Genomic DNA, 22,121 nt, shown 5'->3' on the forward strand with positions numbered 1-22,121 from the left:
CTGTTTTTGTTGTCAGTTTCCTCTGGAAGGAAGGAACTCTGAAGTTGTCAAAAATAACAGAAACAGAACATACCTTCTAATCAAATTTAGTTTATTTCTAATTTGTACCAAAAAATATTCCAGGTACCTCTTCAGATAGATCACTTTCAAAATATATTTATAGACCCTTTGCCAGTGCTGTCATCCCAAAAGCTGCCAGAACTCTGGAAGTCCCGTGGTCCAGCCCTCAGCCCAGGAATATAGGTAGAGTCTCCATGATGGGTGGTAAGAGAGCAGTACCTGGGCTGTGCTGGCTCCTTCTTTCCTCATAGGTAAGGTATGACATTAAAGGACAATAAATACGTGTTGAATATTAGCAAAAAAAGATTACAAGTCCTATGCTTTGTTGCCGTGGCTCTTTGAAGTTCATCTACCTCACTGGCAGCTGGAAGACAGTTCTGCTGCTTCGTTCTCAGCTCTTGGCCTTCTGGGCTGTGTCCACACTAAACCCTATGGCTATACTGTCTTGATTTTTCAAGAATTCACTTAAGAGGAAGAAAGCAGAAACCTTAGCTGCAAGTACATTCCCCAATTTAAATTGTGGTAGATTAGTGATAACATGAAAAACTGAGGGATGATGGTGGTACAGTCACATCTCCAGGGGCCAAGACATCTTGCTTGTGAACTCAGTGAGTCACAGGAGGAAAAGCAACTTGATTTTCTCTTCCGCATTAAGTAGTGGCCCCCAGTAATTGAAATGTGATTATTTTCCTAAAATTACTTCCAGTTCTTCCAGGTCTTTTTGGAAAGCTGAATCCTAGAATACAAAGGAAACAAATCTAGTATAGAATCAGAATTAAGCTTTTCCCAAATCACCAGAAGTTGACAAGGGACCCTTTTTTCTGTTTTACTGAGCCATTACCAGTCTTCCTCCTAACTCTCCCCATGATAGCTTAGAGTCTGTGCAATCTGTCTCCTCCCTTGGGAGAGACTGCATGTTGGAGACTCTGCACAAAAAGGTAAACTTTCATTCCTAAGAAAGGTGACTCTGGAGAAACCAGTATTTAAAGGCTCTTTAAAAACCTTACCAGCGTCCGGGAAGATTTGCCATTTTAGTTTTAGGGTGTGAGTGTGCAGAGCTCAGAACCCACATCAAAGCTAAGTGCAGTAACAGCCATTGTGGCCAGTACTCTTAAGGGAGACAAGACAATGTAGAGGACGCCCTGAAGCTCTCTGGCCAGCTAGCTCAGCATGCACAGTGGCCAATAACAAACTGAAGGTGAGAGCTGACACCCAAAGGTTGTCCTGACCTTATGAGTCATGGCCTCCCCGCACAAAGCAATACCACCCAGGTTGTGGCATATTGATATGCTCCTAGTACTTGGGAGGCTTGTGGTCAGACAGAAGCCAGCCTAAACTACATTTTAAACACTGTCTTTTAAAAAAAAAAAAAATTTTTTTTTTACCTCATTAGTGATGTTTGGCAGCTCCTGAGCCAAATTCAGCCACTTTCTAGCTTCAGAGTTTTTTCCTAATTCTCTATAGCACTAAGAAAGAAAGAACAGAAACTTAAGAGATCAGAAAGACCCAGAAGCTGAGCATGATGGGGCCACCGTTACTCTCAGCACTCAGCAAGCCTAAGCAGGTGGGTCTCTTGCATGTTGAGGCAGCCTGGTCTACACATCAAGACCTTGTTTCAAGAGTAAGAAAGGGGGGGAAAAGATATGGTGGCTAATATCTATAACCTCAGCATTTAGGAAGCAGGAGTGAGAGGACTGCTGTGAGATAATGGTTGTCTGAGCTATTGGGACTCTTGTTACTAGCCCACCACTCAATAATAGCTCTCGAAAGCATAGCTTCCTGGCATAGATGGCTCAGTGGCTAAGCATAGACTGTAAGTTCCCAGCATTAAAAGATCCCATAAATACAAAATAATATTTCCTTCTGTGTTAAAGGTGGATTTACCTTAGAAATATATACCCGTCCAGCTTTTGAAAACCCTGGCTGAAGCTCCTCAGCCTGGAAAAAGAAAAACACTTTGTTAAGAGGTTCATAAATTCAATTCAAGCTGAAGTATAGGTGCTAGAAAGCTCTATATCTTCCCCATCACGGGTCCCAGGAACAAGCCATTGTAGCTTCCACCCACCCTTCCCTTCATACCTTGAGGAAGCTCTGCAGGGCATCCTGCACAGTGGCACTAAGGGGGCTTTCAAACAAGGCTGTAGCTGTTTTTTTCTCCAACCAGCTCAAATGAGAAACCTGCCGTCCAAAAGAAAGGGGGGGGGGGTGTTAATGAACTGGCATGTGCCTGTAACCCTAACACACTAGGTACATGAGAAATCAAATCCCATCTCCAAAAAATCAGTTTCAGGTTACCAGGACTGCTCAGCAACATAAGGCTGCCAACCCTAGACCTGAGCAGTACTCATGGGTGAAGGAGAGGATCAACTTCCTTAGGCTGTCCTCTGACTTCCACAGGCTCCCACTGTATGTGTGCACCCACATACGAACACACACAAATGTATATGAAGTTTCTTGGATTGGGACATGTAGCTTAAGTAACAGAAGGCCTAGCACATGTGACTTCTTAGATTTAGTCACCAGTACTATCACAAAATTTCTTTGGGAATGGTAAATACAAAATGTTCTTCATTAAAAGCAATACCTAGACTTGGTATCATTCACCTGTAACCACAGCCCTTAGGCTGGGCTACATACAGCAGGGTCATCTACCAACAGCACGGGCAGTTCAGAGGAAATAAAAAGGCAGACCAAGAAGAACTTGAAGAACTTGCTGGAGATTGGTGTGACAGGAACATCTTGGGCCTTAGATTATAGCTCACCTGGTAGCACCACCTGCCAAGAAGAAAGTGACCCCTGGGGTCTTCTGGCTGAAGTTCAATGGCTTTGTCCACATGTTCCTGAGGAGAAAATACAAGCTAACATCAAACCCAGAGCTGCTCAGAAAAGAACAGCAAAGCCCTGAGGCTGTGGGAAAGCCAATCTAAGGGAGCAAGGAACCGGACTGGGCCAGCACAAGGGAAGGAGAAGCCTGTCCTCACCTTGAAGCTAAAGCCACTCTGGATACGCTTCGAGATGCCCTCATGCTCAGCCAGCTGACCACAAAGCACTGCATACCTAAGGGGGGAAGCAGCAAGCTGAGGGACAAGGACTAGACTATCAGTGCAGAGAATGTATAGTTAGACTTCCACTCCACTTAAGCACAATAGAAATGTATTTCTCATCTGTAAGTAAATCTTTCTTCTTAGACTCATGGTCTCTGTTAATAATTAGTGGTATTTTCTCCCTGCCTGGACACCAACCACCCAGAGTAAATCTCCTTTATTTTGGAACATTTAGTCAGGTGAGATGGCACATTTCAGTAATTACACCACTCACAAAGGCAGAAGGCTTGTCTCAATTTGAAGCCAGCATGTGCTATGTAGCAAGTACCAGACTAGCAAGGGCTACCATAGCAAAGCCCCTGTGTAAAACAAAACATAGACAAGGTCTTGGCCTGGATCTTTAAATGTCCCTATTTTCATAGAGCATAGTCACAAGTATCATTACAACTTGGCAACATAGCTAGATTACAGCTTAGTGATTTGCCATAGTGTAAGCTCCTGAGTTAGACTTGAGCACCACAAACAATCTGAAAAGTAAGCATCAAACCATAAGAGGTCTAGGTGCGTTCTTGTTACTACCTTCTGGCAGTGTATTTAAAGGTCTCTCTAGTTTAAGAAAGACAGGTATCATTAGGCAGGAAGAATTATATTCTCAGCATGGTCAAATGAGATATTCAAGGATTTCTGTTAACTTGAGATCCAATGGAAAAGAGGAAGAAATCTATTTTAGCCCTTCCCCCACATCCTCCCTGCCAGGGGAACAAATCAGTCTTTGTCTTATTGAGGCTGGGAAATGTAGCTCAGGGGTAAAGTATTTGCCTAGCATATGTAAGGTCTTTGTTTAGTGACAAGTGCCATTTGAAAAGCCAGGAGAATCCAACCTTTTTATGTGCATCTGTGTATGGCTATGTGCATATGAACACATGTCCACTGAGGCCAGAAGAAGGTATCAGATTGCATGAGCTGGAGTTACAGTCAGTCTTAGCCACATGATTTGGGAGCAGGGAACTAAACAGGAAACTTCTGGAAAGCACTATGTGCTTCTAACCACTGAACTGTCTCTCTAGCCCTTAATTTAAAAAAAAAAAAAAAAACTTAATGTGTGTTTGTAGACACATCCCATAACACACAATGTGGAGGTCCGTGACAACTTTGTGGAGTCAGTTCTCTCCTTCCACTGTGACATGTATTCTGGGGATGGAACTGGTCCCCAGGCTTGCCCTGCAAGTGCTTTTATCTACTTGAGCCATTTCACCATGCCCAAAACAAACTTAAGGACACTATGGACAACTGAATTCAGTAGTAGGATGCACTCTCACTGTACAAGACCCTGACTTCATTCCCCAGCACCACACAAACATAGACACCAGAAGACCTTACTACCTGAGCTCTGCCCACAATACTCAGTACTAGAAGCAGTTGATGTCATCCCATGCCCAAGTTTCCTCTTCATATATTTGCTAAATATCTTGGGGGCAGGAGGTTGTATTGGACTCATTTCCAAACTGCTGTTCCCTAGGACTAGGTTTTCATTCTTGAGAGCCCAGGGAAAGCAATGATACCTAGAAAGTTACCTGGCTTCTGAGCAGAACCTTTGCACGGAAAGTTTCAGCCATAGATGGAAAAATACAGCCTCTCAGCTTACATCTGAGGGTAGAGATTTGAAAAGCAGAGGACAGTGGAAGAAGAAAGAACCTTTTTTTAAAAACCAAGACAGATGGCTGGAATCAGGGCCCAGGACATGAGGCTTTGGCACTTGCCTGTTGGCAGAATGTCTTCTAGAGACCACAAAAGGACTCACTGTGAGAGTCTTGGGTTTATTTTTGTGTGGTACTGAGTATGGAACCCAGGGCCTTGTGTGTGCTAGGCAAACATTCTAACACTGCACTATTCCCCCAGGCCAATAAACTAATAAATTAACTCTTGAACTTCTTGGGTATAAGCTCTTATCTTTTTCTCATGCAAACCAAGCAAAGAAGCCAATGTCTGCCACCAGCCAGGGATCACAGATGAGGAAAGAGCTTTTGCAGGATAGGAAATGCAAGTTATCCCAGCTTCCCTTGAAGAGCCGAGAACCAAGTCTGTGGCCAGAGTGACTCTTGGAAAGATATCCAATCCTCTTAGCCCCAGCAGAATGCAGCTTGTATATTTCCCTTGCCTTACCCTCCAGAGCACACCTCCCTGATCCCTGACTGGAGTTTGGTGAGGCCCTCAGAAATTCAGAATAGTGTTCCCCTTCCTGGTTCTTGAAGCAATTGCCTCTAGCCAAGTTAAAGAAAAGGGTCTAACTCTGCCTCTTCCTAAAACTGCAGGATATTATTACCACAGGTGGCTTGCAGCACTCTCATCTCCTTTCTTCAGAGCAGCCTCTGCTTCTTCTTTTCCTGGAAGACAGAGGCATATCCAGAGTTAACACAGGCCCAAGCACCACACAAGCAGCCATCCAGGAAAAATGAATGCCCACTTTGACTGCATACAGCTTCTCCCATCTCTCCACCAGTGAAAGCCTAGCTCTGTGTTTTGGTTTTTGTTTGGAGGTTTGGGCTCTCCATGTAGCTCAGACTGGCCCAGAACTTGAGATTCTGAGATTTCCACATGATTTCAGATACTGAGATTACCACATGAGCTATGCCTGGCTTTAACTTACCATCTTTTTATACCTACTTGATGTTCTTGAAATCAATTTTTGCACTTCAAATATGAAAAAGGAACCAACAGAAACTGTCTCCGACAGACTTTATTCTGTAAAGTCTGTAAACAGGCTTAAGGATGTTTATGTATCACTAAGATTGTATATATTGTTCATATTTTATTCATAAAGGTATTTGTGATTTGATAAAAATTCTTTGTTTTTTTATCAAAACAGGGTTTCTCTGCATAGCCCTGGTTGTCCCGGAACTCAGATCTACTTGCCTCTGCCTCCCAAGTGCTAGGATTAAAGGTGTGTGGCACCATCACCAGGCTAATAAAATTCTTTAAAAAGTCAGTTGTGGAAGCAAAAGCCTATAGTCCAAGCATTCAGAGACTGAGGCAGGAAGGTCATAAATTTGAGGTAACCCTGGACTACATAGTGAAACTCTCTTTAAAAAAAAAAAAAGGATTGGGGATGGCTAGAGAGATGACTCAGCAATTAAGAGCACTGGCTGCTCTTTCAGAGGACCCAAGTTCAATTCCTAGCACCCACATGGCAGCTCACAACAGTCTGTACTCTGGTTCCAGAGAATCCATCACCCTCACACAGACACACATATAGGCAAAACACCAATCAGTGCACATAAAAATAAATCTTTAAAAAAAAAAAAAAGTCTGGAAGAGAAGATCTGTAGGGAACGGGACTAATGACTAAGTAGATAAAATGCTTGCTGTGGAAGTGTGAGGACTATAGTTTGGGTCCCCAGCATCCATGCCCTAGATGGACACTGCAGCCTACCTGTAATCCCAGCACTTGGGAGACAGAGATGTCTAAGTGCCTGGCTGGCCTGGAACTCTGTAAACCGAGCTGATCTTACACTTGCCATGGCCCCCTCCAGTGCTGAGATCACAGCCGTATCCAGCTCAAACTTTTAATAAGAATAAAGTTGGGCTGGAGAGATGGCTCAGCGGTTAAGAGCACCCGACTGCTCTTCCAGAGGTCCTGAGTTCAATTCCCAGCAACCATATGGTGGCTCACAACCATCTGTAAAGAGATCCGATGCCCTCTTCTGGTGTATCTGAAGACAGCTACAGTGTACTTATATATAATAAATGAATAAATCTTTAAAAAAAAGAAAAAAAGAATAAAGTCCAGCAGGCAGAGGGGAGAAATGGTCAGAGGAAACCCTTTGGGTTGTTGGTACCAAGAGATCAAACTTCAGCACAAATGCTGGTCAGAAACGTCACCTGAAAACTAACAAGTAAAACAGTCTTTAAAGTCTAGGGATATTTTGCCTACAGATATGTCTGTGCACCACGTGTGTGTCTCATGCCCACAAATGCCAGAAGAGGGCATCTGATCCCCTAGAACTGGAGTTACGATTGTTGAGCCACTATGTGGGTGCTGGAAACTGATCCCAGGTCCACTGGAAGAGCCAGTGGTCTTCACTGCTGAGTCATCTCTTCAACACCCACAACCTTTTCTTTTCCGAGTGTGGTGGTTCTGCCCTAGGGGGCAGAGGCAGAGGTAAAGGATTGCTGATAAGCTGGAGGCCAGTCCAGCTTACGTAGTCAGTTCCAGGACAGCTAAACCTGTCTCCAAGAATTTTACTTTTAAGGCAGGGTCTCATACAGTTCAGGCTGGCCTCAATGATCCTCCTAAATGCTGGGTACTGGTCTATGCTACCAACACCTAGCTGAAAGCAGAAACCTTTGAAGAGAAAACTAATAACTGGACCTGACATTTTCAGGGCAACTTAGGCTGGCCTCACACCCACATCGGTCATCCTGCCTCAGCCCCCAGAATGGGGATTGTGGTGTGAGCTGCTACACCCAGATCATCTTTTTTTCTTTTTTTTTTTTTTTAAGTTCTAGATTCTCTCACTTCGTGACTGACAAGGCCAAGTCCTAAGGCTGGCACAGTTCAGTTGCATGCTTTCTTCCAAAATAGAGACTTAGGAAACAGACTTATGAAATAGATCCTGGAGACTTATATAAACCAGCAATAATCTCTCAAACTGCTTCTTGGGTGCTCATGTACGTACTACAGTCGTCTCAGAACCTCTGCCCTGCTGACTCAGGATTCCTAAGCAGCAGGCAAAAACTTCCTCTGGTTAAGATATGGTGTCCCGGGGTTGGGGATTTAGCTCAGTGGTAGAGCGCTTGCCTAGGAAGCGCAAGGCCCTAGGTTCGGTCCCCAGCTCCGGAAAAAAAAAAAGAACCCAAAAAAAAAAAAAAAAAAGATATGGTGTCCCTTCTTTCTGGTGGGGAAGTCATAGCAAAGACTAATGTGACCACAGGTTAACATTAAACAGGACAAGCACCCATGCTAATCGGTCACTATGATGAGCAGAAAAGCAGACCTTGCTATCTCAAAAACTTTATCTTCAGAGGAAGCCAAGGGCCTTGGAAGCCAGTTTGTCCTTGCTGAGTACACTATTCCTGTCCTGACAGATCTTTGTGGTTCCCCTGGGCCTCAAGCAAATGGGCCAGCTGTATCTGCAGTCAGCTGGTTACATTCCCATCGGGTCCCTGTCAGCATTTACCATTTAGGGCATATGACTTCTTCTCGCTCTCCTCCTCAGTAAGCTCAGTCATGTCACTGTAGGCCCGGGCCAGGCGCCACAGAAAGTCTTGTCGGCTCCCATACTACAGACCAAAAGGGAATAAATGAGTCTCCTCGCCTATGAAGAATGGGGGCCCTGCTCTCCCCCCACAGGTAGGTTTGATTCCAAGACAGTGGTATAATCACTAACATCAGGCACCCCCTCCACGACTGGCACAGTAACTGAAGACATTATCTCTAGTTGACAGCTAGCACAATCACAGGATAAGAACATAAAAAGCCAGGAGGAAAGGTCAACTCCAAGAAGATATGAGATATAGCAAAAGAAGTTTAGGCTGACATGAAACTGTTCATTACAAAGGAGAATTCTGCTAGGCACAGTGGCATGCACTCAAGAGGCAGAGGAAGATGGATCTGTAGGAGTTTGAGGCCAGCCAGGGCTACTTAGTTAAACCTGCCTCAAGGGGTGGAGGATGGTGTCTATTTTAGGGGGATTTACATAATAAATTTGGCTTGTGAGCCTGAGGGAATTGTTGAGTGACCTACACAATGTCACTTGTAATAGAGATTTCAAGTAGGGCATGTAGACTCGACTCTGTCTCAAGGAAAACTGAAGGAACAGGGTGTGGTGGGGTTAGGGAAGTCACAAGTATTCCAGTCCTTTGCACTCTTCCCCCGGTAAAGAGACAGGGCTCCCTGGAATGTACAGGAGGCAGAAACCATGCAAGAAGCGAAGGGACAGGCAGTACACTAGCTTCAGGACCTAGGAGATGCGTGCAGAAGCAGCCATCTCACCCCTCTCCTGCCCCGTGTAGCTTTGTCAGGTAGAAACTCCATGGATCTGTTCCCTGGGAGTGTCAGATTCAAGGAAGGAGGGCAGCCTTACCGCCAGCTTATTGTTGAGCAGCAGCTGGAAACCTTCCTGCTTGTTCTGCTCACTGCCCTGGTGCAGCTCATCCGCCTGCTGCAGGAGCAACTGCACATCCTCAAGACCTGAGGAGTCATCATCCTCCAAGGCAGCAGACGCGGGACTTGAAGCTACCTCCATATCAAGGTCCAGAGAATCCTTCCTCCCCATCTTCACGGTCTCACAGCTTACTTCATCTTCAGCATCCTCACTCTCCTTGTCAGAGTCCCGCTCATAGTCAGATTCTGCATTGGCTGTCGTATAACTGGCAGAGGATTAAGGGACAGGGTTAAAGAAGAGGATTATTTAGCTCGAAACTAGGGTTGTTCTCCAGCCACAGAAGGACTATTTAGCCTTGTCCACTGAGCCAGATCATTTCTTCTACAAGGGCAGAAACTAGTCCTTAAGAGAAGACTTGGGGCTGGAGAGATGGCTCAGCGGTAAGAGCACCCGACTGCTCTTCCAGAGGTCATGAGTTCAATTCCCAGCAACCACATGGTGGCTCACAACCATCTGTAAGAGATCTGATACCCTCTTCTGGTGTATCTGAAGACAGCTACAGTGTATTTATATATAATAAATAAATAAATCTTTAAAAAAAAAAAAAAAAAAAAAAAAGAGAAGACTTGAACTACAAGCTAGGGAGAATGACCAGAGAAGAAAATTTCTAGCCAGCTGGGTATTGTGTGCTGGTCAGGATCAATATACAAGCCTCTGTTCAGCTACTACTCCAACCGCAGAGGGAAGCAAGGAGAAGAGAACAGTTTAGAGCTAATCATCCTTATTCGCTAAATACGTCTGCCAGAAGCTACCTGCGTGGGTAGTAACACATCTATAATCCCAGCACTTGGGGAAGTAGAGGCAAGAGAATCAAGAATTCAAGGTAATCTTTGGTTACACAGAACACTTGAAGCTATCCCGGGCTATATAAGACCAAACAAAAAGACCATCTCCAAAACAAGACTAGTGAGATAGTTTAGTGGGTCAAAGTGCTTGATTTACAAGTCTGATGACCTAAGAAGTCCAACTCGTGTTTGTCCTCTGACCTCCACGCATTTGGCAAGTAAATGCCCATGTTCATTAGACAATAAAAAACTCAATATAATAAAAAAGAACTATGGCTGGGTCAGGTGATATGTGTTGATACTAGATTATCTGCCTGTCATGCACAGAAGGCCCTGGGTTCAATCCTAAGCACTAAGACAACAGAAAAATTGGGGAGGTGGGATGGAAATGATCTTAAAAATACAGGTAGACCTGATCAGAACTATACTGATGAGCTAGGGATTGGATATCAATATATAGGATATCAGGATATTGATCCTTATCAGCCAAACACATCTACCAGGAGCTACCTGCATGAGCAGTACCCACACATTTCTTCCATTTCTTTCTCAAATTTCTACCTGAGACCAAGTCTACAATCAAACCTCAATGGCAGTAAAGGAAGCCCGGGAAATGTGGAAGAGTGGCAGAGGTTTTCCAGATGCAAACAGCCGAGGAAGAAGATACAAACATCCTCTAGAATAATGTCTCTGGGGCTGCTATAAAGCAGGTGGTTTCTAAGAGCCAACACCACAGAGGAAGCCAAGTATCTTAGTTCTCTGTCCACCAGCAGCTAACAAATGCTAGTTAAATCATATAAGATATGGGCCTGGGACAAAGTAGGATTTCCAGGGGCCAGAAACAGACACCCAAGAGCCCTCCAGAAGCATGAGGAAGAGTTTGCATTTCATTTGAGAGCCAACCTTCCTCCCTGGAGAGAAGAATAAAGGCAGGTTGCCTGTGACCACAACAGAAATCAACCAAACAAGAGAGTCTCTGCCCACATGAGACAGCCTAACATCTGGCCGAATGCTGTAGGCAAAAGCACTGCCATCTAGAAAGCCTCATGGAGAGGCTCCACAGGCACCAGGGAGTAGGCTGTTGGAGCCCCAGTCTAAGCACGTGGCTACTACTGCTTAGAGCAGCTTCTATCTGAAAGGCATCCAAAGCATCAATTACAAGAACCTACATGAGCCAGGCAATGGTGGCTCATGCCTTTAATCCCAGTTTAAGGCCAGCCTGGTCTACAGAGAAAGTTGCAGAACAACCAGAGCTACACAGAGAAACCCTGCCTTGAAACCAGACACAGAAAACCATGCATGATATTTGAGGGTCATCCTAGTATCTTTCCTCCTGGGAGCTTGCAGTAAGAACTTGGGAGATTTAAGGACCAAGGAAAAAGTATCAGACTTCAAACCAATCTGAGTACTGAGGAATGAGCCTTTACAAGTGCAAGCTAGGGAAACTCCAGCTGAGCTTGGACAATATCCTGCCCAAGTGAGAAAATCAAGCCAGGGTGCACTCTGCCTAGCCAGGGCCAACGTAAAGTAGGCAATGCAACTGCTGTGAAGAGCTTGAAATCTCTGTGACTTTCTTTGCTACAAGAGGAGAGCTAGGCTGAGGAAGTTCAAACATGAGATTGTGCCTCCAGCACTCCCAGGATACACTGCTCTGGCTCTGTTGCCCTTTCCCTGGGGCTTAAAGGCCAGGACTCTAATAGCCAAGGAGCTAATGGGGTGAAAGCGAGCAGAGCACCATGAAGCAGGAAGTTGAACAAGGGAGAGCTTTGCACCTCAGCTCTACCTCAAGTTCTATCACACAAGCTCAAGCCCCACATCATGGCTTTTAAGGGCCTGAAAAGAGATTTGCTATGCCAGGGTTACTCCTACTACTTACGACATTCCCTTACCTTCTACCTCCAACCCTTGTGAAAATCTACCAGACGGGATTTCAGTGGTTACCATGTCCCAAGGCTTCTGAGGTAAGTGCTCAACAGAAACAGTTCCCACAGTGGACAGGAGACTAAGCTACTTGTTTTTAATTCCTGACAGAGAGCTGAGCCCAGGACACTGAGACAGGAGCAGGCCTAGGTCCTAAGCCTGGGACTCTCAATAGTAAAATAAGCCATTAAGACCTGAAGGAAAGAAGACAAGGAGTGAAGATAGAGGAGAACTTGTGGCTGGGGTGCCAGGGAAGCTGGTATTTAAAGGCATGTTGGGTTCTTCAGAGAAAATATCAAGCCACGTTGGGTACAGTGCCTATGAACTTACAGGGAATAAGTTCATAAGCCTGTACAATGATTCTGCTTTTGCCACCGACAGTCAACATCTGGAAGCACAAACTTGTTATTGGAAGAAAGAAAGAATACAGACAGGGTAAGAGACAGTTTAGCAAGTAAAGTACTAAGCATGGTGACCTGAGTTTGAGCCAAGGACCAGCATGATGAAAGGAAAGAATCCATTGCTCAAAGTTTCCCTCCACACTTGTGTGTGCACACACAAAAGAAATTAAATAAATGTAGAAAGATTTGTAAATAAAAATAAATTTTAAAAAGAGAGACTGCGGTTGGTGGTGGTTGGTGATGGTGGTGGCAAATGCGTTTAATCCTTGTGCTTAGGAGGCAGAAGCAGGTAGATCCCTGAGTTTGAGGACAGCCAGGACTACACAGAAGAAATCGGTCTCAGAAAAGAGAAGAAACAGAAAGTGTAGCCCTCAATAGAATAGCCTACCAAATCATCCCTTAGAGGAACTCCTACTTCCATAAAGTGCGCATGCTTAAAGCCACTTCGGAGTTTGTGACCTCCTCCCAGAATTTCCCTTTCACCTATATGGCACCTTCCATGCCAAAAAAAAAAAAAAAAAATTACTTGCTATGGCCACTGCCCCAGCCAGCAGCGGGCTGAGCCAGAGCTTGCCCACCAGCAGCTTTTATGTGTCACAGGGTCAGTCAGGGGCTGAGCCTAGCGTGGCTATAACTAAGAAAGCCATCCACACCTTTGCTGCCCTACCTGCCCCACTGAACACCACATGCAGCATAGCTCAGCCTGACCCACTGACTCCAGGAGTTAACTCGTTTATGTCACTTCTTGAGACACAGGGCCTTACTAAGTATTCTAAAGTAGCCTCAAACTTACTACTGTAATTCTAGGCTGGCCTTGAACTTCTGATCCTCCAGCCTCAGACTCCTGAGTGCTGAATTACCAGCATGTACCACTGTCATGGTTTGAATATGCTTGGCTAAGGGAATGGCACTATTTAGAGATGTGGCCTTGTTAGAGTAGGTATGTCACTGTAGCTGTGGGCCTTAAGACCCTATCCTAACTGCCTGGAAGCCAGTCTTCTCCTAGCAGCCTTCAGATGAAGAGGTAGAGCTCTCAGCTCCTCCTGCACCATGCCTGCCTGGACACTGCATGCTCCCATCTTGATGATGATAGACTAAACCTCTGAACCTGTGAGCCAGCCCCAATAATGTTGTCCTTTATAAGACTGGCATTTGGTCTTGGTGTCTGTTCACAGCATTAAAACCCTAACTAAGACAATCACCATACTTGGCTGAACCTACAAGTCTGTATAATTTCTTTAAATCATCAGTTAAGAGGGATGTTGGTGGTATTCTTGTTACTGCCCAGTAGTTTTTCTGTATTAAGCTTTTCTTTAAAAAAATAATAATAATAATAACAAAGTAAACAAAAGATCATGAACAGTCTGAGTTTTACATTTTGAACTTGAGAAAAGTTCTCCTTCTGTTCTTGCCTATTAAAAAAGTCAACCAGGGGCTGGAGAGATGGCTCAGTAATAAAGCACACTTGTTGCCCTTGCAGAGAAACTAGGTTTGGTTCCCAGCATCCACAAGATGTCTCACAACCATCCATTAGCTCCAATTCCAAGAGATCTGATGCCCTCTTACCTCTGCAGGCATCAGGCACACAATGCTGTACATAACACATGCAAAAAAAAATTCATACACCTAAAATAAATCTTAAAAACAATTACACTCGGGGTTGGGGATTTAGCTCAGTGGTAGAGCGCTTGCCTAGCAAGTGCAAGGCCCTGGGTTCGGTCCTCAGCTCCAAAAAAAAAAAAAAAAAAAAATTACACTCAAACAGTTGGAGAGATAGGCAGTTTAACTCAGCAGTTAAAAACTCTTTTTTTTTTCTTGGAGCCGAGGACCCAGGATCTTTCAATTGCTAGGCAAGCGCTCTACCACTGAGCTAAATCCCCAACCCATGTAAAAACTCTTAATTGTACTTGCAAAACATCTTGGTTCAGTTCTCAGCACTCACATAGTAGCTCACAATTTCCTGTAAGTCCAGTTCTGAGAGATCCAATGCCTTCCTTCTAATCTACACAGGCTCCTGTATGTGGTACATAAATTTACACAGCCACAGACACACACATAAACACCAATCCTTCAAAACAGGCTCATGGGCTGAAGGATGGCTCAGCCGGTAACAGTGCTTGCTGCACAGTCATAAGGACCTCAGTTCAAATCCCCAGAAGCCAGATGATTTGTGTACCTGTAACCCATGCTATGGGAGGCAAAGACAGGAAGCTCACTGGGACTTGCTAGCCACCAGTCTAGCCCCAAGTCCAGTGAGAGACCCTGTCTGGAGGAAATAAAGCAAAGGGTGATATAACAGAATCAGATATAAGGGCTTAGTCCTCCTCTAACCTCCAGGTACACACGTATACATAGATCATACACATGACTGACTCAATCATCAGTCTCCTTCCAAGTGACCGAGTTCATCAGGTTTTGTAAGCATAACCTTAGTCCCAGTGCTATCTGTTTTTTCTTTGCAACCCAAATGTGTCACTATTGTCCCCTCCTCTAGCATGGTCTAAGGAAGCACCCCTGACATAGCATTGTTAGGTAAACTGAACAGACTAATTCTATCTCAGCACTCAGGAGGCAGAGACAGGTGAGTTTGCGGCCAGTCTAGTCTATAGAGTGAGTTCCAGGATGGCCAGGACTACATAATAAGACCCTGTCTGGAAATAAAACAAAACAAAACAAAAACCCAAAAATCTAGTTCTATTACCCCTCAAATACACAATTAGAAATCAGACCTCCAGACAATAATAAAAGCAAACAAGGGCTGGAGGTCTACAACAAGATTACGCTTGTTTGGGCTGGGGTACTCATTAAAGGGTACACAGCATATGTGAAGCCCTGAGTTCAAGAGGCAACGAAACAGAATCAAATCTGCCAGTAAGCCAAGCAGTGTTGGCACACGCCTTTAATTGGGAGGCAGAGACAGGTGGCTCTCTGCGACCATCCTAGTGTACAGATGGAATTCCAGGACAGCCAGGGCTACACAGAGAAACAGTCTCGGGGTGAAAGAAAAACATCTCCCATTAAAGACCAGTGGCAAGGACATGAAAGAAAAGGGACAGTAAATTTATTCTTAATTTTCGTAGGGAAAAACAAACGAAGGGCTGGGGAGGTAACCCATGGCAGAGCACTTGCTTAGCACATGGGAAGGGCTGGGTTGGTTCCCAGCATGAAGAGAAAATAGGAAGAAGCAGGAAGAAATAACAGCCCCCAACAAGACCAAACTACTCCTGCATTTCTCAAGCCGTGTACTGGGGCACCTGAGTCAATGGCGAGAACTACAAAGGCTACAAGTCCCATTGTATGCCTACAGACGCCCTATGTGCCCTGAAGACCACGCCACTCCTCAGACCACAGACATGCCGGCCAAGGGAACAAGAGGATTCACAGAAGGTGGGCTAAGTCTGAGTATAACACTGCTCTGAGTGTCAAAGCTCACCTTCTCCATCTGAGAAACAGAAGAGCAGAACCTGGGTCACAGAATTACCATAAGGATGAAGTTAAAAAATTCCACTAAGGTGCTTAACACACTATTTGAGGAAATAAAAAAATAAATGGCAGCTAGTGTCACAAGGTGTGCCCGTAAGAGACAAATCTGCCCAAGAGCTTAACTTGTAGCTGCCATAGGCATGCTCTAGTTACCTCAGCCACTCTGTCCTGACAATGTCACTATTCTCTGACTTGTCTATTCCTTAAGGAGAAACAAAGGTCAACAGAGGTCACCCAGTGGAAAAATCAGCCTCTAAGCACCACACACATAGATGCCCCCACCAATGACATCAGACCGTCCTTGAGACCAAAGTTTCTGAATGGCGCTGTAGTTAAAATGTGAAAGCCCTGGCCAACCTTGAAGGAGACCGTCCTGTGTGCCGCTATCTTACTTCACAGTAAATTCTCGAGAGCTGAGCACTCGAGAGCCACCTCCCCAGGGCAATGTCCAGATGCTGCAAGGGTGAGTGGGCCAGACACCCTGAGAGGAAAGTGATGCCGGGGAAAGAGAGCACAGGACAGGCCTACAGATGGGACACACCCTGCTCAGTCACTCAGGGAAAGAAATGAAGTTCTAAAGCAACGCCTGTGATGACACAGAAAATGCCTTAGAACAGCCATGAAAAGAAGAGGCCCCAGGCTGAGGAGGTGGCTTAACGTGGAGAGCACTTGGTGCTCTTGCAGAGGACCCAAGCTCAGCCCCAGAACACACATGACTGCTTACGACAATCTGCATCTGTGGTTCTTGGGGGATCTGGTGCCCTCTTGCAGGCACCAGGTATAAAAGCAGTGCACTTACACATTGGCAAAATATATATATATAAAACAAAATGTGTTTTTAAAAACAATGCAGGGGCTGGAGAGATGGCTCGGTGGTTAAGAGCACTGGTTGCTCTTCCACAGGTTCTGAGTTCAATTCCCAGCAACCACATGGTGGCTCACAACCATCTGTAATGGGATCCGATGCCCTCTTCTGGTATGTCTGAAGACAGGGACAGTGTAATCATATACATACAATAAATAAAAATAAAAAAAAATAAAAATAAAAACAATGCAAAAAAGTCCACTCATAAAAATAGCAGATGTGCCTCATAACCACCACTGACATCCCCATGTCTGCATGACATGAACTGGGAAGTTGCTTCTTCAGCCATACCCCGACTTTTCTTCACAATTATTTATGCACCTGGTTTTGGGTTCTGATAAATACTTTAACAAATACAGTGTAGCTGCAAGCACAGCTGCCCCGGGGAGAGACAACTCACCCTCCTTCACTCTCCGCATCTGTGAGTGTAGCCCCTGAGGAGGCGGTGAAATACACGGAGCTGGAGCCAGTGGAGTCACTCCTCTCCCTGGCAAAAGGGAACCTGCGCCGCCGAGCCACTCTCTGGTTCTCCTCCATATGAGATCTGGGAAGCAGATGTACATCAGGGCCACTCAGCCTGTCCTCCCTTCCTCCCCCTCATTAAGGGATCAAGAGGAGAAAACTCTGAGTATCTGCTCTCAGGAGAGTAAGGGCAGCACCTCAGGCCATGAGGCTCGCTGCTTCAGGAGGCAGCAACATAATCAGGAAAAGGAAGGAACCAGATGTGCAGCCTCCTCTGCCTGGGTTAGCAGCTATAGACTGGGCTTTTTAGAACCACCGAGAGCAGAACACACTCCAATTGAAAAGCCACAGGAGGCAGGAAAAGCTGAGCAAGAGACCCAGGCACTCACCGAACCTCCCCGACAATCTCCCCAGCCAGGCCTTGCAGGCTTCTCTGAAGCTCCTCTACCTCCCGTCGCAGTGCCATAAGACTGGTCAGCACAAAGTCCAGGCGGTCCAGCACCTTCTCCTGTCCTTCTTGTGGGAGGCTGGACAGCATGGCAGCATCTCCAGCTTCACCTGGGATAGCCCGCAACTGTGTCACTGAAGCAAGGGGAACAGGAGACAGAGATACCCATGAGATATAGTGAGAAAAAAAAAAGTTCAAATCTAGAATTCTTAAGCATTTGCTTCTCTTCTCTTGCTGTTTATTATTATTATTATTATTATTATTCATTTATTTTTATTTTATGTATACTGGTGTTTTGTCCACGTGTGGGAATTGAACCCAGGTCCTCTAGTAGAGCATTTAGTGCTCTTAACCTCTAAGCCATCTCTCCAGCCCTCTTGTTGTTGTTGTTTTGTCTGTTTGTTTTGCTGACACAGGGTCTATGTGGCACCAGCTGTCTTGGACTACGAAGGGTTAAAAGCGTGAGTCATTATGCTGGGCCACTTGCATCTCCAGAAGTTCGATTTACAGAAAAGAATTTGAGCCTCAGGGTTGGGGATTTAGCTCAGTGGTAGAGCGCTTGTCTAGCAAGCGCAAGGCCCTGGGTTAGGTCCCCAGCTCCAAAAAAAAAAAAAAAAAAAAAAAAGAACTTGAGCCTCACCTCACAGCTAAGTCATAGACAAGTTCCAAGTCACTATCCAGAATAAAAGAAAGCAAACATAAAAATCTGGACCAACAAAATGACTCAGTGGGTAAAAGTACTTGCTTTTAAGGCTGACAACCTAAGTTCAATGCCCAAAACCTACATGGTGGAGGAAGGGAACCAGCTCCAGCCCGCAGAAGTGCTGTGACACGTTTACACACTGCGGTGTCTGCACATGTATACACAGAGAGAGACACAGACACACACACACAAAACCATTAAGGTGTCGCAAGCTCTAAAGAAATGCTATCTGCTTAAAGAACCTTAGAGCACAGCAAACAGTGTAAATGTCTACAAGGGTGTGGTACTTAGAAAGAAGGGAAGCTGCTATGCTACAGTCAAAGAAAACCTTTGGCCAGGAGTGGTGGCCTCAGAGGTGGAGGTAGAAGTTCAAGACTAAGCGCTTACCTAGGAAGCGCAAGGCCCTGGGTTCAGTCCCCAGCTCCGAAAAAAAAGAACCAAAAAAAAAAAAAAAAAAAAAAAAGAAGTTCAAGACTATCTTCAGCTACATAGTGTTTGAGTTGTAAAGCCCTATCTGAAAAAAATACAAAAAAAAAAAATCTTTAGCCTTATAGTGCCAATACCAACTACCGAGTAAATCAAAACCTGGGTTTGTTCAAATCAATAATTAATATCATCAGAGCAGAGTAAAAAGAAAATGAGCAGTCACCAAGAAAAAAGTCCATGGGGGGAAACTGGCCAAACTCCATAGGAAAAACAGTTACCAAGATGAATCTGTTCATCCTGAACTAAGCATGAATTAGGAACTTGGTAGACATTTAAAGCAATTAGACTAGAATACACAATATGGAAGAACTCAAGAAGGCTGCCCCATGATACAGACAGGCATACATCCCTTGTAAAGGAAGTCTAGGCCAGCAGTGTGCAAGGTCCAGCAAGGAAGATACCTAGAATGTGTAGGCTTTCTCCCAACCCCAGGGGAGGCCAGACTACTAATGAGAATTACAAATGAGCAAAGTACAGGATGGGAGAACATTACCACTATGTTATCAGACACTGCCAGCTGCAAACTAGGGTGATAAGTCTGCAGACACTTGCAGAACTAATATTTCCAGTTAGCACTGAGTCAGAAGATATATGAGGGCAGTGGCCAGAGAAAACATTTTCAACCAGCGTGGAGTGAGGGGAGCTACACGAGCCTCTGTTACCCAAATAAGGGGAGTGATTAGAAGCCCTAGCTGCTTTGCTGAAATGACTTAACCTGAAGACTTTTTACAAAACGGAACCCATTGCATCTGCACTGCTGGCTCTCGACCACTTGGCTTCAGTTACATGAGTGTGCTTTCAGCCCATGTTGTGGAAAGTACACCGGACCAGATGACTAGGTCCAGCTTCGCCGATTACTCTGTAACACCTTGAGAAAGTTACACGATCCTTGTGGATTTTTCTTCATAAAAAGGATTTTTAAAACTTGGATTTCTCTCCAAATACCCTTCACATTTGGATACATATATTCACACCTCTGAAGCTTTTAATTCTTATGGGATTGTTTCTCTTTCCTTCTTTCAGACTCTTCCCCTGTTTAACACACCTCTCACCCAACACTTCTCAAATGCGTTCGGTACACAGTCATGAACATGACCAGAACTAAAAGTGAAAGCTACGGTCTTCTTGCATCAAGCTTTCCTGGAATCGGAGGAAAGGGCATGGCTTTCCTTTTCCATAAGTTTTCCTAAAAGAATGAAACTCAGCCTTGCCACTGCCCCGCCAACCTGCTCTGCGAAAGATAGCCGGAACCTCAGTGCCCTCAGTAGGTAATGACCTGTACTCTTACCCTGGCGTCCACGCTCTGAAGTCTGCGCATAGTCCAGGGAGTTGGGCAGACTCTGGCTCCGGCCATGGCGTTGGGTCCGTTTCCATCGTTGACTGTAGAGGACACACAGGAATCCCAGGCCGGCGGCAGTACCAAGTAACAGTCCCAACCCGGCGCGGGAGCCGCCCAGGGCCCCCAGTCTAGACATAGTGTACCTGCAGCCCGCGTGAGAAACAGGAGCGAACCGAGAGAGTCATGAGCCAGGTCCTCCATCCCCGAGGCAGAACCCGTTAGCCACGGCCTCACCAGGTCCAGCCCTCAGGTGCCGCAACCCCCGGCACAGACAGACGCCCTGCCAAGGGGCAGCAGCGCCGGTCCAACGCGCCCCATCCCAGTGCAGTCGGGCTTCTGCGCCACGGGCCTCCCAGAACATGGCAGCCACACAACCGGCTGCACACTCTCAGCCTTCCGGCGCCCCCGAAACCCACGACGGTCCGCAAGAGACCAACTCAGACCCTTACCCAGCCGCCAGCCACCATGGCAGCAGCAGCCACCACGGATTCACGCTGTCAATGATCTTGACGTCCTTAATCCGCGTCACCAGCTCGGCGCACGGTGAGAGGCGCGTGGAGATGACGCACAAGGCTCTGCCTCCCACCTGGGTTCTGTGGGCGGGGCTACATCTGCAGTAGGACGCTGTACGATTACCAGAGCTGGCAAAGCCGATCTGTCTGCTGAGTGGACTTTACCCTGCCGTGGGTCCCTGGGTGCTGTGCACAGAATGTGCTCTGCAAATCTCACGCTGCCCCCACCTCTTCTTAATCCGGCTGATTTAGTCGTTTACGGATTTTCTAGTCAAACCATTTGCTCAAAACAACAGCGCCACTGCCAGATGAAATTAAGAGTAAATTGTCGGGACTGGGGATTTAGCTCAGTGGTAGAGCGCTTGCCTAGGAAGCGCAAGGCCCTGGGTTCGGTCCCCAGCTCCGGAAAAAAAAAAAAAAAAAAAAAGAACAAAAGAAAAAAAAAAAAGAGTAAATTGTCGGTTATCGATAAGAAGATGTCCCTACATCCCTGGGACTCGATTCTACTAGCTTTCAAAAACCTGCTTCAAGCCAGGGCGGCTGGACTAGGAGGATCATTGCGAGTTCGAAGCTAGTCGGGAAAAAAATTATATATATTATATATTCATTCTACAGAGCAAATAAGGGGAGTGATTATATATATTATATATTCATTCTACAGAGCAAGCTCCAGGACAACAACCAGGACTACACAAAGAAACAGGGTCTGATACATAGCTTTTCTGCTATCATCTTTGTTTTGTTTGTTGTTGCTTTATTAAGTCAGGGGATCGACATACAGCCCAGACTGGCTTCCAAGGTCTCACAAATGCTATGCGAATGCTGTACCCTTAAACCACAATACAAATCTTTTTTTTCCCCCTTGGGAGGTGGGGGGAGCAGTACTTTTAAATTTTGAGACCAGATCTCAAGTTAGCTTCGAACTGACTCTGTAGCACAGGCAGACCTTGAATTTGTGATCCTTTTGAATCCCCAGTCTACCAAAAGCTAGATTATAGGTCTTTGCCATAAAGTGAAGCTTTTGGCATTTCTGGTCTTCTGCTTTGGCCTTCCAAATTCTGAGATTACAGATTTGTCTAGCTACAAATGTATTCATATATATATATATATATATATATATATATATATATATATATATATATATATAGTATCTCACAATGTTAGAGAGAGACACAGGTTTTGCAGGACTTACCTAGATAGTTCCATTGTCTTTTTGTTTGTTGGTTTGTTTGGGGTTTTTTTGTTTTTGTTTTTGTTTTTTTGTTTGTTTGTTGTTTGTTTGCTGAGATGGAGTTCTTCTGTATGGCCCTGGCTGCCTGGGAAGGTTTTTTTTGTAGACCAGGAGGTCTTTGAGATCCTCCTGCCTCTGTCTCTCACCTTTAAAATTTTGGAGCCAAGTGGTAGTCATGCCTGTCTTTAATCTCAGCACTGAGGAGGCAGAGGCAGGAG

General features: G+C 45.3%; 1 protein-coding gene across 1 annotated transcript; it reads right to left on the reverse strand.

Moving 5' to 3' along the window:
* Positions 1–70: 70 nt before the first annotated feature.
* Rmdn3 (regulator of microtubule dynamics 3) lies at positions 71–20,692 on the reverse strand. Its single transcript, NM_001014046.2, has 13 exons — positions 20,610–20,692; positions 20,110–20,303; positions 17,574–17,766; positions 17,123–17,266; positions 9,188–9,473; positions 8,282–8,384; positions 5,428–5,488; positions 3,042–3,117; positions 2,823–2,900; positions 2,140–2,238; positions 1,945–1,998; positions 1,446–1,526; positions 71–796 (listed from the first exon to the last, which is right to left on the reverse strand). Exons 2-13 carry the CDS (start codon positions 20,294–20,296, stop codon positions 743–745), a joined length of 1,416 nt encoding a protein of 471 aa, NP_001014068.1. The 5' UTR covers positions 20,297–20,303; positions 20,610–20,692; the 3' UTR covers positions 71–742.
* Positions 20,693–22,121: the final 1,429 nt, after the last annotated feature.

The sequence above is a fragment of the Rattus norvegicus genome, chromosome 3 (genome assembly GCF_021556685.1).
Source record: "Rattus norvegicus strain SHRSP/BbbUtx chromosome 3, alternate assembly SHRSP_T2T, whole genome shotgun sequence".
NCBI classification, from domain to species: Eukaryota; Metazoa; Chordata; class Mammalia; order Rodentia; family Muridae; genus Rattus; species Rattus norvegicus.

Coding starts and splice junctions, on each gene's coding strand:
- Rmdn3 (NM_001014046.2), bottom strand. CDS start 20,296: ATGTCTAGACTGGGGGCCCTGGGCGGCTCCCGCGCCGGGTTGGGACTG. Junction 17,767..20,109: donor TTCAGAGCGTGGACGCCAGG/GTAAGAGTACAG, acceptor CCCTTGCTTCAG/TGACACAGTTGCGGGCTATC. Junction 1,999..2,139: donor CCCTGCAGAGCTTCCTCAAG/GTATGAAGGGAA, acceptor TTCTTTTTCCAG/GCTGAGGAGCTTCAGCCAGG.